The sequence below is a fragment of the Haemorhous mexicanus genome, chromosome 19 (assembly GCF_027477595.1).
Source record: "Haemorhous mexicanus isolate bHaeMex1 chromosome 19, bHaeMex1.pri, whole genome shotgun sequence".
NCBI classification, from domain to species: Eukaryota; Metazoa; Chordata; class Aves; order Passeriformes; family Fringillidae; genus Haemorhous; species Haemorhous mexicanus.
Genome location: NC_082359.1, coordinates 6,746,493 through 6,758,049, shown reverse-complemented (window position 1 = coordinate 6,758,049; position 11,557 = coordinate 6,746,493). Strand labels below are relative to the sequence as shown.

At 42.3% G+C, this 11,557-nt stretch overlaps 1 protein-coding gene across 3 annotated transcripts in view; it reads left to right on the top strand.

The window, feature by feature from the left end:
• The first annotated feature begins 4,229 nt into the window (after positions 1-4,229).
• TXNRD2 (thioredoxin reductase 2) overlaps positions 4,230-11,557 on the top strand; it is a 32,218-nt gene continuing 24,890 nt past the window's right edge. Inside the window, exons 1-8 of one of the 3 annotated variants that reach the window (XM_059863837.1) lie at positions 4,230-4,331; positions 5,378-5,443; positions 6,139-6,195; positions 6,792-6,936; positions 7,256-7,330; positions 8,195-8,273; positions 9,212-9,274; positions 9,626-9,696. In XM_059863837.1, coding sequence (XP_059719820.1) covers positions 4,259-4,331; positions 5,378-5,443; positions 6,139-6,195; positions 6,792-6,936; positions 7,256-7,330; positions 8,195-8,273; positions 9,212-9,274; positions 9,626-9,696 — 629 coding nt within the window. In that variant the 5' untranslated portion in view covers positions 4,230-4,258. Of the gene's footprint in view, positions 4,332-4,506; positions 5,155-5,377; positions 5,444-6,138; positions 6,196-6,791; positions 6,937-7,255; positions 7,331-8,194; positions 8,274-9,211; positions 9,275-9,625; positions 9,697-11,557 lie in introns of those variants that run through there. The other 2 variants (XM_059863839.1, XM_059863838.1) reach the window with 2 other exon arrangements.

The window sequence follows — 11,557 nt, the reverse complement described above, 5'->3', positions numbered from 1 at the left end:
TTTTATGGGAATTTGCTGTTTTCCACAGTTAAATTAGTCTGTCTTGCTGAGAAACACGCAAAAGAGGAATTTTGAAGAAAGGAAGCACCACTCATGTCTGAATGAGGAAACTGCCTGGCGATATGTAAAACAGGAAACAGCTAAAAGAGAAGAAAGGTGGCCAGCAAAGTCGTACTCTAAATTTGAACAGATAATACAAGCAATTAGACTATTTTGTGTTTACAGTGCCTCTTAAGAGGTTATCAAGAAGGCTGAAAAAACCTCTCAGCTTTCAAAGACTTTAGAACTCGTCACAAAAACTCTGAAACAGTTAAGTCTACCACATTTCTCCCTTTTGTACTCTCACGTTTTTTGGCAATATGTGCTGAAGCATTTGAATGAAGCCAAGAACTTGTGTTACTTGAAGCTTCATCTGTTTCTGCTATTTTTTCCCTTACTTGCAATCAATTACTTGTTCAGGATAAACTATGAACAGAGGATCTATGTTAAGGAACGAACGGACGGACGAATGAACAAATAAAAAGGCATAGATTAAATTCTGAACTAGTCTTACTTTAAGACAAATTTCTGAGCATATTCTTGAATAATCTTTAAAAGAGAGAGATGGTAAGAAACCAAAAGGTCCTACGTCATGTGGAGACAGCTTAGTTCAACCAGTGACCCAGCAGAGTTCACTGACACTTCTGTAAATTATTCATTAGGTCACGCCACAAAATGCAACCTCTGAGAGAATCGATTTCCCACCCCACCCACTAAAAAGGACACAAAGTGATGACTTCCAAAGACAGTATCTACCTGGCACCTCTCTTCTTGTCCCCACCCTACCTGGCTGCTGATCTGGGAATGTAAGACATGAAAGAAACTATGCCAGAAAAACAGGAAAGACAAGAAGATGTGCTTGAAAAGTCAAAATTTTTAAAAGGTTTGGTAGAAAAAGTATTTGGTCCTGGTCATCTTTATGAGGGAGAATTTAAGTAAGCATTTGAATGTAATAAAATGTATTTCCTAAGAAGGAAACAACATACAGAATTGCAAGCTGTCTTCACAATAAATTCAAAAGGAGAAAGTTTGCCTGCTAACAAAATCAATTCATGACTTACAAAGCACCTTTGTTTGTTGAATGGATTTGTGTACATTTCCGATACAGGGTGTCTCCTTTACCCTTTTAATACCACACTCCTTAAAGTACATTGAATAAACATTTCCGCCTGGAAATAAACCAAACCACAACTACTTTATTTATGACTTCAAATATGACAAGCTACAACCAACAAAATTCAGTGGAAATATGATGCTAAGTCTGATAACTGTCTTGGAAGAAGTTTTTTTCATCTCAGTTTTGAAAGTATATGCTTTCTCTGCAGAAACACAAGGCTTTATCTAAATGATTTCATGATAATAGAAAGTATTTGCTGCTAAAGGACTTAATACCTGTTTTCTTAAAATAAATGAAGATATATTTTATATATATATGTGTGTGTGTGTGTGTGTGTGTGTCTGTGTGTATCACTAATTATCTAATCAGCATAATGCTAACCACAAAATAATTAAATTAAGAGTAGAAAGCCATATGAGCTGAGCCACAGATACAGTAGAAACCACATTTGATAACCATTATCTGTCTCCTCTCCTTAAAAAAGAGTTTTGAAGTGCAGCACAGACACACCTACTCAGTGCTGACAGAAGGAAATACCAGGGGCTGCTGCTCTTACTGATACTGTCACCATCAGCACAACCCACTCCTCATTGCTGCTATTTGTCTCCATCACTCTCGAGGATCAATCCTGTGAAAATGAGCAAGAACAAGTGGAATGGCACAGCACAGATTTTGGACTTTCTTCTGAAGCTGGCAGCCCTGATGGGAAAGTCTATGGAACTGCACTGTGCTTTATCCTGAGGTGTGGGATACAGAAACAGGGCTGGGCACACCCCAGCATCACATGGTCACACAGTGGCACAGCACCAGCTGTACTTTCTAATCTGAACCTCCCTTGGCATTTTAAGGTCATTTCCTCTCACCCTTTCACTTGAGACACAGCAGAAGAAACCAACACCACCTTCCTTTCATTTGATTCAATTTAGTTTCACTTTGCTTTGCCACATTTAAGGCCTTTCCTTATTAGCAGAACACCATAATGCTGCAGGGACATCTCACATAAACTTGTTTGTTTTGTGTTTGGGGAGACTTAATTCTACCCTTGATCCTACATGCCTGTACTAAATCACTGTGAAGAGCATACGTGCAACACTGCCTGATTGAGCTCAGAATAGTGCAAAGCTGAAACAACTTTGCATGCATACACCTTGGAAAGCATAAAAAATTATATCTGAATATGCTCAAGGTTTCTTTAATTCAAAGGCCTCTCAGTATGTTCTAGACATTTCTTTCTACTGCTGTTGCAGTGTGGGTAACAGTGTTTCTATTGATAACAAGGGGTTTGCCTTTCGGTTTCTTGTATTTTGGAGGGGAGGTTTAATAGCAATGATGCTGGGGAAAAATCATCAATCCACTTACTAAAGTGATAACAATTCCTGTTATTTTTAATGTATTTTCAAACATTAACGGGGTGAACAAAAATAATGAGATTACACTGGAGGTGAAGAGAATTCTGTAAAACTTTCTTTGGAGTATTTTAATTTCCTGCCCTTTCTCTTCAGCTGTGTACCAGAGGATCGGTGTTTTCTGAAACAAAATGGTTGGATGCTGCCCCCTTGTGAGCGGGGCCTCTGGTCCAAAGCCTGAACCACGACTGCCTAAGACCTTTTTTTTCCTGTAAAAAAAGCATCTGATTCTCTTGTCCCAAACTCTGCTTTTGGCTGTGGTAGCACTTAACACATATGACCCACTACCTACAGCAGCAGGCAGGGCGAGTACTGAGCTCCAGTGCTAGGCCAAGCCAGCACCTCTGAACGAGGAAAACTCATTCTCTTGATTTGTTTTGATCAATGCCAGCTTTGAGGCCTTTTACCTCAGGCTGTCAGAACACATCATTAACATTATAATGCATTATTAACTCTCACAGCTCCCATTTGGGATAGGTCAGCAGCATTGCCCTGGTTTAATCAACAGCAGGCATGTGGCACAGGGCTATATAGGCATGCTGCTGGAGGCTGAGGCACAGGAGGCCCTCTGAGAGCTTGTCCCGAGCAGTTATCTGTCCCACCAGAGCCCAGCCATGTGTGCAAGCTGTTGGTGCAGATAGGGGTCAGTGACCCACACCGCTTGGGCCCCACTCCAGCATTCCAGCAGAGGAACCCCTTGCTCCAGACCTTGCTCACAATCCTGAATGTATCACAGTCACAGGAACCCAGAGCAACACTGAGTGTACCCTCTAACACCTCATAGAAGGTGCATTGTTCAAACCTCCTCAGAGGCTTCTGTCAGCCAGTGACCTGCACCTGAGGAGGGGATGTGGCAGCTCCTATCAACCACCACAGAGGAATGGCTGGTTCAGAGGGGAAAGGACAGGTCTTGGACATCAGTGAAGGTTTTGGGCCATCATCATGATCCTTTTCTTTCCCAAAAGGCCTTTCCCAAGCCCTTTCTACAGCAGGATCTGGGGGGAAGCCAGTCAAGCAAACTGTGGGATTTTTTTTTTCCTTCAAAATGTCTAACTTTAACACAAATTTTAACTGATTTTAATTGAGGAGCCCAGAACTGGAATGCTGCGTCCAGTTCTGCCTCTTCAGTATAAAAAGACAAGGGGCTATTGAAGAGGGTCCAGCAGAGGCCACGAAGATGATGAGAGAGGTGGAGCATCTCTTATGAGGAGAGACTGTGGGAGCTAAACTAAACCTGTTTAGTTCGAAGACCGAAAGAAAAACTCATTAATGATATGACAGGATGAGAAGCAATGGCCATAAACTACAACACACGAGGTTTTACCTCAACATGAGGAACAACTTTACGTTGGCGGTAGCAGAGCACTGGAACAGCTGCCCAGCGAGGTCGTGCTGTCTTCCTCTCTGGAGACATTCCAAAGCACCATTCCACCTGCTCCAGGTGGCCATGATTTGTACGGGGGTTTGGACTAGGTGGTCTCCTGAGGTCCCTTCCAACCCTAACGATTCGGTGCCGGTGTGTGTGATTCGCTAGCGCCGGTGCCCGCCTCCCCCAGCTCCGTGAGGGCTCCGGGCCGAGCGCTCCCCTCAGGCGGCTCCCGCGCGCGATCCCCACGGGGCCCCGGCGCGCTCCGCTCAGGCGCTGCGCAGCCAGCCCGCAGGGTCCTGGCGGGCGCGGGGCCCTGTGCCGTACAGCATGGCGGCGCTGTGGCGGCGGGCGCGTCCCCCAGCAGTGTCGGGGCTGCGCCGTACGCTCCGAGCGCTCTCAGGTACGCGGTACCCGCGGGGCTCGGGCCCGGCAGCGGCCGCGAATACGTCGCTCCCCCGGGAAGCGGCTGCCCGCGCCCTCCGACGCTCAGAGCGCCCGGGCAAGGTCCCCCAAGCCTTTCCGACCACCCGTAGATCACAGACTCGAGCGGCTGCTGTGGCTACCGGGCCGCCTCTCCGCTCTACTCTGAGGCGGGGCGGGCGGCGGCCGCCTCCATCCGTGAGGGCTCTGGCAGCCACCGCCGCGCCCGGTGCTCCTGAGGAGCCTGTCCCTCGGCCCCTGGGCGCTGAGGGACCCCCGGGTTCAGAGGACGGTGCAGCGGGGTGGGGGCTCCGCAGTGGGGCTGCGGCTGCCCCAGAGGCAGCCAAACCTTTCCTACGGAATCAGCGCCAAAGGATAGCGGCCCTCCCAGCCCGCCCGGCAATTCCAGGGCAAGCTCCCCCCGCCCGGGCTCGGACGCTGCGTGGGTTCGGTGCCCGCCCTGCCCGTGACGGCTCCGAAAGCAGCAGCGGCCCTGTGCCCTCACTAGAAGGAGTTGTCGCTCACCTGCGGCTGCTCCCGCCGCCTCACCCCGCGCCGGGAGCCGGGGCTGGTTTGCTCCGAGGCCGGTCTGTGCAGTGGCTGGGGTGGCAGCAGGGGCCCGCTTCCCTCTGACCTCGTCCCACGCCCCGACAAGGCACTCACGGCATATAAAGCTTTGAGTGCAGTAAGGTGACCCCGCGGAAAAATATTGCGTAGAACTCGCTGCTGTAATTCCGAGACAGAGACCTGTACTGGGTCTCGGTTGCATTAATTATGAGCCTCTTGGGACGTTGTGTAAAAATGTAATCTGTTTTCTCACTTTGTTTGAAGTGCTTAATTTTCTGTATTTCATTCAGAAAACGGGAGTAGATAGCTTAATGAACAAACCACAGCGCTAGAGTGAAGAAAACCCAAATCAGCAATAATCAATTATAAAAATAGGTGTACTCTGATACTGTCCTTACATACCTCTCCCATCTTCCTGATCTGTTTCTATTCCTTCTTTTTTTCACGTCCTCTTCACAGGAAAGAATGAGTATGATCTTCTGGTCATTGGTGGAGGGTCTGGAGGCCTTGCTTGTGCAAAAGAAGGTTTGTATGCATAAATAACTAACAGCAGTTTTGGTTTAACTTCAGTGGGGTGTAAGGAAACTAAGGGAAGTGTTACTGATAATCTTAAAGCTTTTTAAGAAGCATACTATGCTCAGTACCTGTACATTAATCATTAACTTAGCTCCATATGGTTAATCTGCAAATTGATTCACACCCTCAGATGGTGTGATCTTGTTTGGCTTTCCTCTTAACCTTTTAAAAAATATTTCTTCTTTTGTCATGGGAAAAACTATTAAGCTTTAATTTCACAGTTGTAAAAGTATTCAGAGTACCTCCATGGATACTGTACTTTTTTTTAATACTATTTTCATTTATGTATTAAAACAACAATACCTTCAGACTGCTTCCAAGATCTAACTGCTGTAGAGAACCTTGCCCCCTTTGGATCTCAGGGTAACGTGTTCAAGAACCCACAGTGTTCCTAAACATCTCATTTGAGGTCAAATTGCATTTTTAGGGTCAGTGGAAGCTGGAGGCCCCAGTCTGGGTTATTAAGCATCTTCCAGAGAATTTGCTGATTACATAGGCAGGTTGGGTCTCTGGTCTGGTATCTTGAGTTAGACAGAAGAAACCACCAGCTGTCATCTCCTGTATTTTATCTGTGTCTGTGCTACTAAAAATGTTTATGTATTTCTCCTTGCTCTAAATACCTGACCTTGCTTCTTTGTTTACAGCTGCTCAGTTTGGAAGAAAAGTGGCTGTTCTGGATTATGTTGAACCTTCCCCACGAGGTATGGAAGAGAAATAAGAGTAATAATTGGACATGCATATAATTCAGCTGCTCAGGTGAGCAGGTTGCTCCAGATAGCAGTGTTCAAAGCCACACTGCCTGTTTTGCTTGGAGGAAAAGCCCTTAAGCCCAGCTTGTGCCATGGCTCGTTCTCTCCAAGATGAACCAGCTGTGCCTGCTCCCCTGCACATTGAGCTTGTTAGCAGTGCTTGATGCTACCATTTATAGTGGACTTTGGACTTAAGTGAGAATATTCCCTTTGTCAAAATGTTATTTACAATTTCTGAAAATCACTAATTGTGTTATACTAAGGCTCCTTGTACACAATGCACAAAATGAGATCTGCAAATGTGAATGTTTAGTTACTGAATCTTCTGAGCTCTGAGAAAAATCTTGAGATGGTTTGAATTTTAGAAGAAAAATATACAGAGATGGTTTTTATCAAACCAATGAGCACAAAGAATGTTATAAACTGATCTGTAGGAGACAGTAAACTGTGTTGTTACAGAACTTTTTACTTCCCATGGACCCAACTGCATTGTTACACTAATCTGATGCATTTACTTTTTTTTCTTTATTTATTTTTTTTTTCCCAAGGAACCACATGGGGACTTGGTGGAACTTGTGTGAATGTTGGCTGCATTCCTAAAAAGCTTATGCATCAAGCAGCCCTTTTAGGGAGTGCCCTTAAAGATGCCCAACACTATGGCTGGAATATATCCCAACCTGTTCATCATACCTGGTAAAGACTGTTGCTTATATCCACTCCTATGTGCTGCAAATGCTTAACAATAACTTTTCCCAGCTGGTGTTTATTATGGGACAGTTAGGGAAGTGAATTTTGCATGTGAAATTTTAGCCTGGTACTTGTTAAAAAACAGAATTAGTTTCTGGTTTCTCGGGGCAGAAATTATGTTGATTTGGACTTGATTATTTGCTTTTACAACAAAAAATACTGTGCTTCATTCCTGATTTTCAGCATTTATCTTTGCCTATATCTTTGTGTTGCATAACCTGAATTTGTAATATAATGACTTCATATTCAGTCTCTTGTTTTGCAGGTCTGTGATGGCACAAGGTGTTCAGAATTATGTGAAATCCTTGAACTGGGGACACAGAGTGCAACTACAAGAAAAGTAAATCAAACTTTGAAGTTTGTATTTCTTCCCACAGTCCAGGAGGTGCTCTTGCCCTTGTAGAACTGCAGAATTGCCTTTGAAGTTTCTATCTAGAGCTAATATTTTGAGTCTGTAAGTCCTTTCTTCTGGGGTCTGTAAGTGCCCTTGTCAATGTAAGTGGTCTCTTCCTCTCCCATTTTCCTTTTTGGTGAAATAGTTTTTGACACTGACCATATACAAAAGTTTTCTAGCAGTGTGGTGATGCTCTCTTCAGTCTGGAGAGGTTTTGCATTAATATGAAGCAGTCAAGGTTTTTTAAGATACTTTTGATCTCATCCCCCAAAATTTCTATGCCATACAAACCCACAGCTAACACTATGCTAGAGCAGCAGATTTTTTTTTTTTTTTTTTTTTTTTTTTTTTTTTTGCTTTCAGTGCAGAAATGGTTCCAAGTTTTTCAGCATGCAGTTTCTTTTATAGAGAAATTATAATAGAAAATTTAACAGATTCTGGTCTTGTTACTCCTGCTGAGGCACTTTGGTGTGTTCTCAAATGAGCATGGTATCAGAAATGCTATAGATAGTACTAGTGATGCTATGGCTAACAGAAAATGTATTTTCTGAAGAGGTTAATAACCTGATCTCAAAGTTTGTTACAAGATTACATTACTTTTCTGCATAGAGGAGTTAAATGTGACACAAGAATTAAGTGACAAATTATGACAGAGCTACAAACAGTCCTATGAAATGAGATTCCTTCCTTTTACTGCTCTATGCCTGATTGCTACCCTTTTTAGCACTTAAATACAGAAAAGGTAGCTGATTGTATTTCATACCTATTCTTGTTAAATGTACATTGCTGATGCAGTTTTCTTCTAAACAGGAAGGTGAAATATTTCAACATCAAAGGAAGTTTTTCTGATCCACATACAGTCCGTGGTTTAACAAAAGCAGGTAAAGAGGTGAGCTGCTGTGCTGATTTCTGCAGTGTTGTTCACTTGGAACATTTCAGGCCATTTGGGAGCGAGACTGTCCTTTTGCAAATTGTTTGAGGTATTCAGTATTGTTTTAGTGAGTGAGATTTGCATTTTCCACTTAGAGAAGTCGTTTATGAACTTGGCTGGTGCCTGCTGAGTCCCTGGCCTGGCCTCTTAGAGGCTCTTGCTTTTTTCTGCGGGTGGAAATGCTGAGACAAAAGATTTTTGTTTGATTTGGTCAGTCATGCTGATGCTTACAGAAATGTAAGTTCTGAGAATTAGGTTGCTCTGAGCTGTTTCCCTCCTTCAGGTGATTTGTAGGGGTGATGGACTCGGTAATACCAAACTGTGTGTGGGAGGCAATTAGTGTGAATGCACAGCTGGGTCACTTAACAGAATGGCCATTGCTGGGTATTTAACAAGGACTGAACGTGCCTCTTTAACACCTTTTTGAGGGTAATTGTTTAATGTTACTGATTAATATCAGCTTGAATGTCAGGTTTTTGGGGGTAGGTGCCTAGGATTTTCTAGAAACAGTCTCCTTTTGAGGTAGCTTAACTCCAGGCCTGAGGTAGAATTTACTGCTGTAATCTCTGTGTGTTTTATCCTGACAAGAAATTGATTTTAAAAGTGTTGTTTGTGCATAACTATTGCTTCTAAGTAGTCATCAGAATCTTGCAGAGTGCATGAACAATTGCATGGTTAATATTAAAACAAAACCTAGTGGAGAATGGGTAGGAGAAATTCTGCAGGTATTAGTTTATCTCCACCCTTTTTTAATGCATTGCTGATTATTATGTCACATAAATAGCAGATGGTAGTGCCAGTTTTCTCATTGATTATTCATTTGTACATAGATGAAATCCAAAGACAGATAAAAGGATTGCAAATTCTTGATTTTGATTTTTCATTTTTGTTTGTAGACTGTTGTTACTGCTGATAATATTGTCATTGCTACTGGAGGAAGACCAAAATACCCTATGGATGTAAGTTACCCTTCCATTTGACAGCTCCAGTGCTTTGCTGAGATGCAGAACACAGTGAAGGAGGATAAAGAATGTAAAAATAAAGCAACATATGAGAGTTTTTTGTACTTGTGTCACACAAAAAATTGTCTTTATATAAAAGATGGCTTTTTAAAAAAACATTTCGATAGACAACAATTTGCTCTGATTCAGTATGTTGGTGATGCTTAGAGCTGTAGGATAATTCAGATTGGAAGTTGGCAGCCCCAGATATATTCCCCTTGGTGTGTACTTCAGCCAATACAGCCCAAACTGCTATTAGCTTTTATTGCTGACAGGATTTGCATTGTAGATTCACCTGTGTCATCATAGGTTGCAGGTGCACTGGAGTATGGAATCACAAGTGATGATCTGTTCTGGTTAAAGCAATCTCCTGGAAAAACGTAAGTTACCTTACTGTGGCTGTAATAGATGCTGGCATTCCTACCTTTTCTAAATAGCAAGGTGAAAAATGTTCAGAATTGCCTTTTGTGCACCCATTTTTCTTCTGTTTTCTTTCTGAAAATGTGCTTTGCGATGCAGCTATATGATACTCCCAAACTTCATTAGTAACTGATAGATCTTCCCCCTCCACGTCTTATGAAATTCCCTTCTAAAATCAAATTAAATAACGTTTTCACCGTTTTAGGTTGTGCTGTAGCGATTACACCCCGAGTCACAAGAGGGCAGCATGAACTCACCCGGGGGCTGCTCAGTCCCTGTTCCTCAATTAGGGGAGAGGCTCCAACAAAGTTTTGCTTTCTCCTAAGTCGTGGCAGTTCTGTTAACAAAAGAAAATATGAAGAAACATTTGGGTTACTTTTGCTTTGGAAGCTATTGTTTAACTGAAATATTAAAACATTGGTTTTGATGGAATTACTAAAATGCCACAGTTGTTTTTTACAGTACAGAGCACAGTAAGATTCCGAGTCAACACTGCTACAGAGCAATTTCCTGATGAAAATAATTGTGATAGGAAATGCAGATTTGCTAGCCTGAAAGTCGGATAATGCTATCTTTTTGTCTTTTCTATTGAGCAATTCTAGAAAAAGCAAAAGAGACTTCAAGCTATAATACTGGTGTTTGTTCAAAAAACATACTTGCCATTCATGGCAGTGACTTTCTGCTATAAAAAATGCACTGTGTTAAGCTAAACTTCAAATAGGAAAATGAGGCTTCTTGGTGCAGTTTTAGAAAAAAAAAAATTGTTTTTGTTTGTAGTGTTTCAGTCACCTCTAGAATGTTGAAGGCATGATTTATGCAAGGAAATTGTTTTTAAGAAAAGCAACACCCACCCCCTCAAAAAAAGCCCCAACAAAATCCCAAACCAAAATAAAAGATTTATCCTTGTAAGAGGTTTCTGTGAAAATGTGGCTCTTGTCCAGTTGCTGCCAGTGCAAGTTGTAACAGTGTAATGTGGGAGTCTAGTGTTTATATGTTGCATTCCTGAGATTTAGTCAAAATAAGCCTGCAGGGGCTACAGTAGCATTTCTGTGCTTTATCAGGCTGTGTCTTAGCAAATGAACGAGGGAGTTGTTAAAGGTTTGTTTCTGTCGGATTTGTTTCTGTTATAAATATTCCCAAGGTTCAGTTTAACACCTTTTGTTTTTAGTCTAAGCTATGTTGTAGTTATTCTTTCTTTTCTCCCTCTCCAAATGTACATAGCTACAAATTACATGCCTGGAGGTTATAGAGCTGTCAGTCCTGCAGTTATTCTTTTTTTTTTTTTTTTTTTTTTTTTTAAGTAAACCATTAACCAACTTAAAAGTCCCATAGATATACAAACATGGGGAAGAAACTCACTACTGAGATGAAGGGTTTTGGCAGAGTGAATTAGAAGAGATGCCTTAAAATGTGTTGAGAATGAGTAAGAAATTGAGCAGGTGTGAACAAGGTTAGGTTCTGCTTTCCTAACTTTTCTTTTAGACACTGACAATGCCCAGGAACCCCCTGCTTTGTACAAGAAAGTGTGAATAATGTGGGGCTGATGCTCTGAGTAAGTGCCAGCTGACATCCATTTTTCATCTAATGAAAAAGAAGAGCAAATATATGCCCAAATTACAGAAATTCTTATTCTTTTCCCTGTGAATCTCCAGTAGATATTTCTTTATGGGCAGTATATGGCTTTTTGCAGCGCTTCCCAGGAGCTGCATGCTAATAAGGGTGTGATCATTCATTCACAGATGAATCAGATGCCCTAACGCTGGAAAAAATTATTTCCCATTATGTGAAATTATTTGCCAAGCAAAAACCCCAGACTAGCAG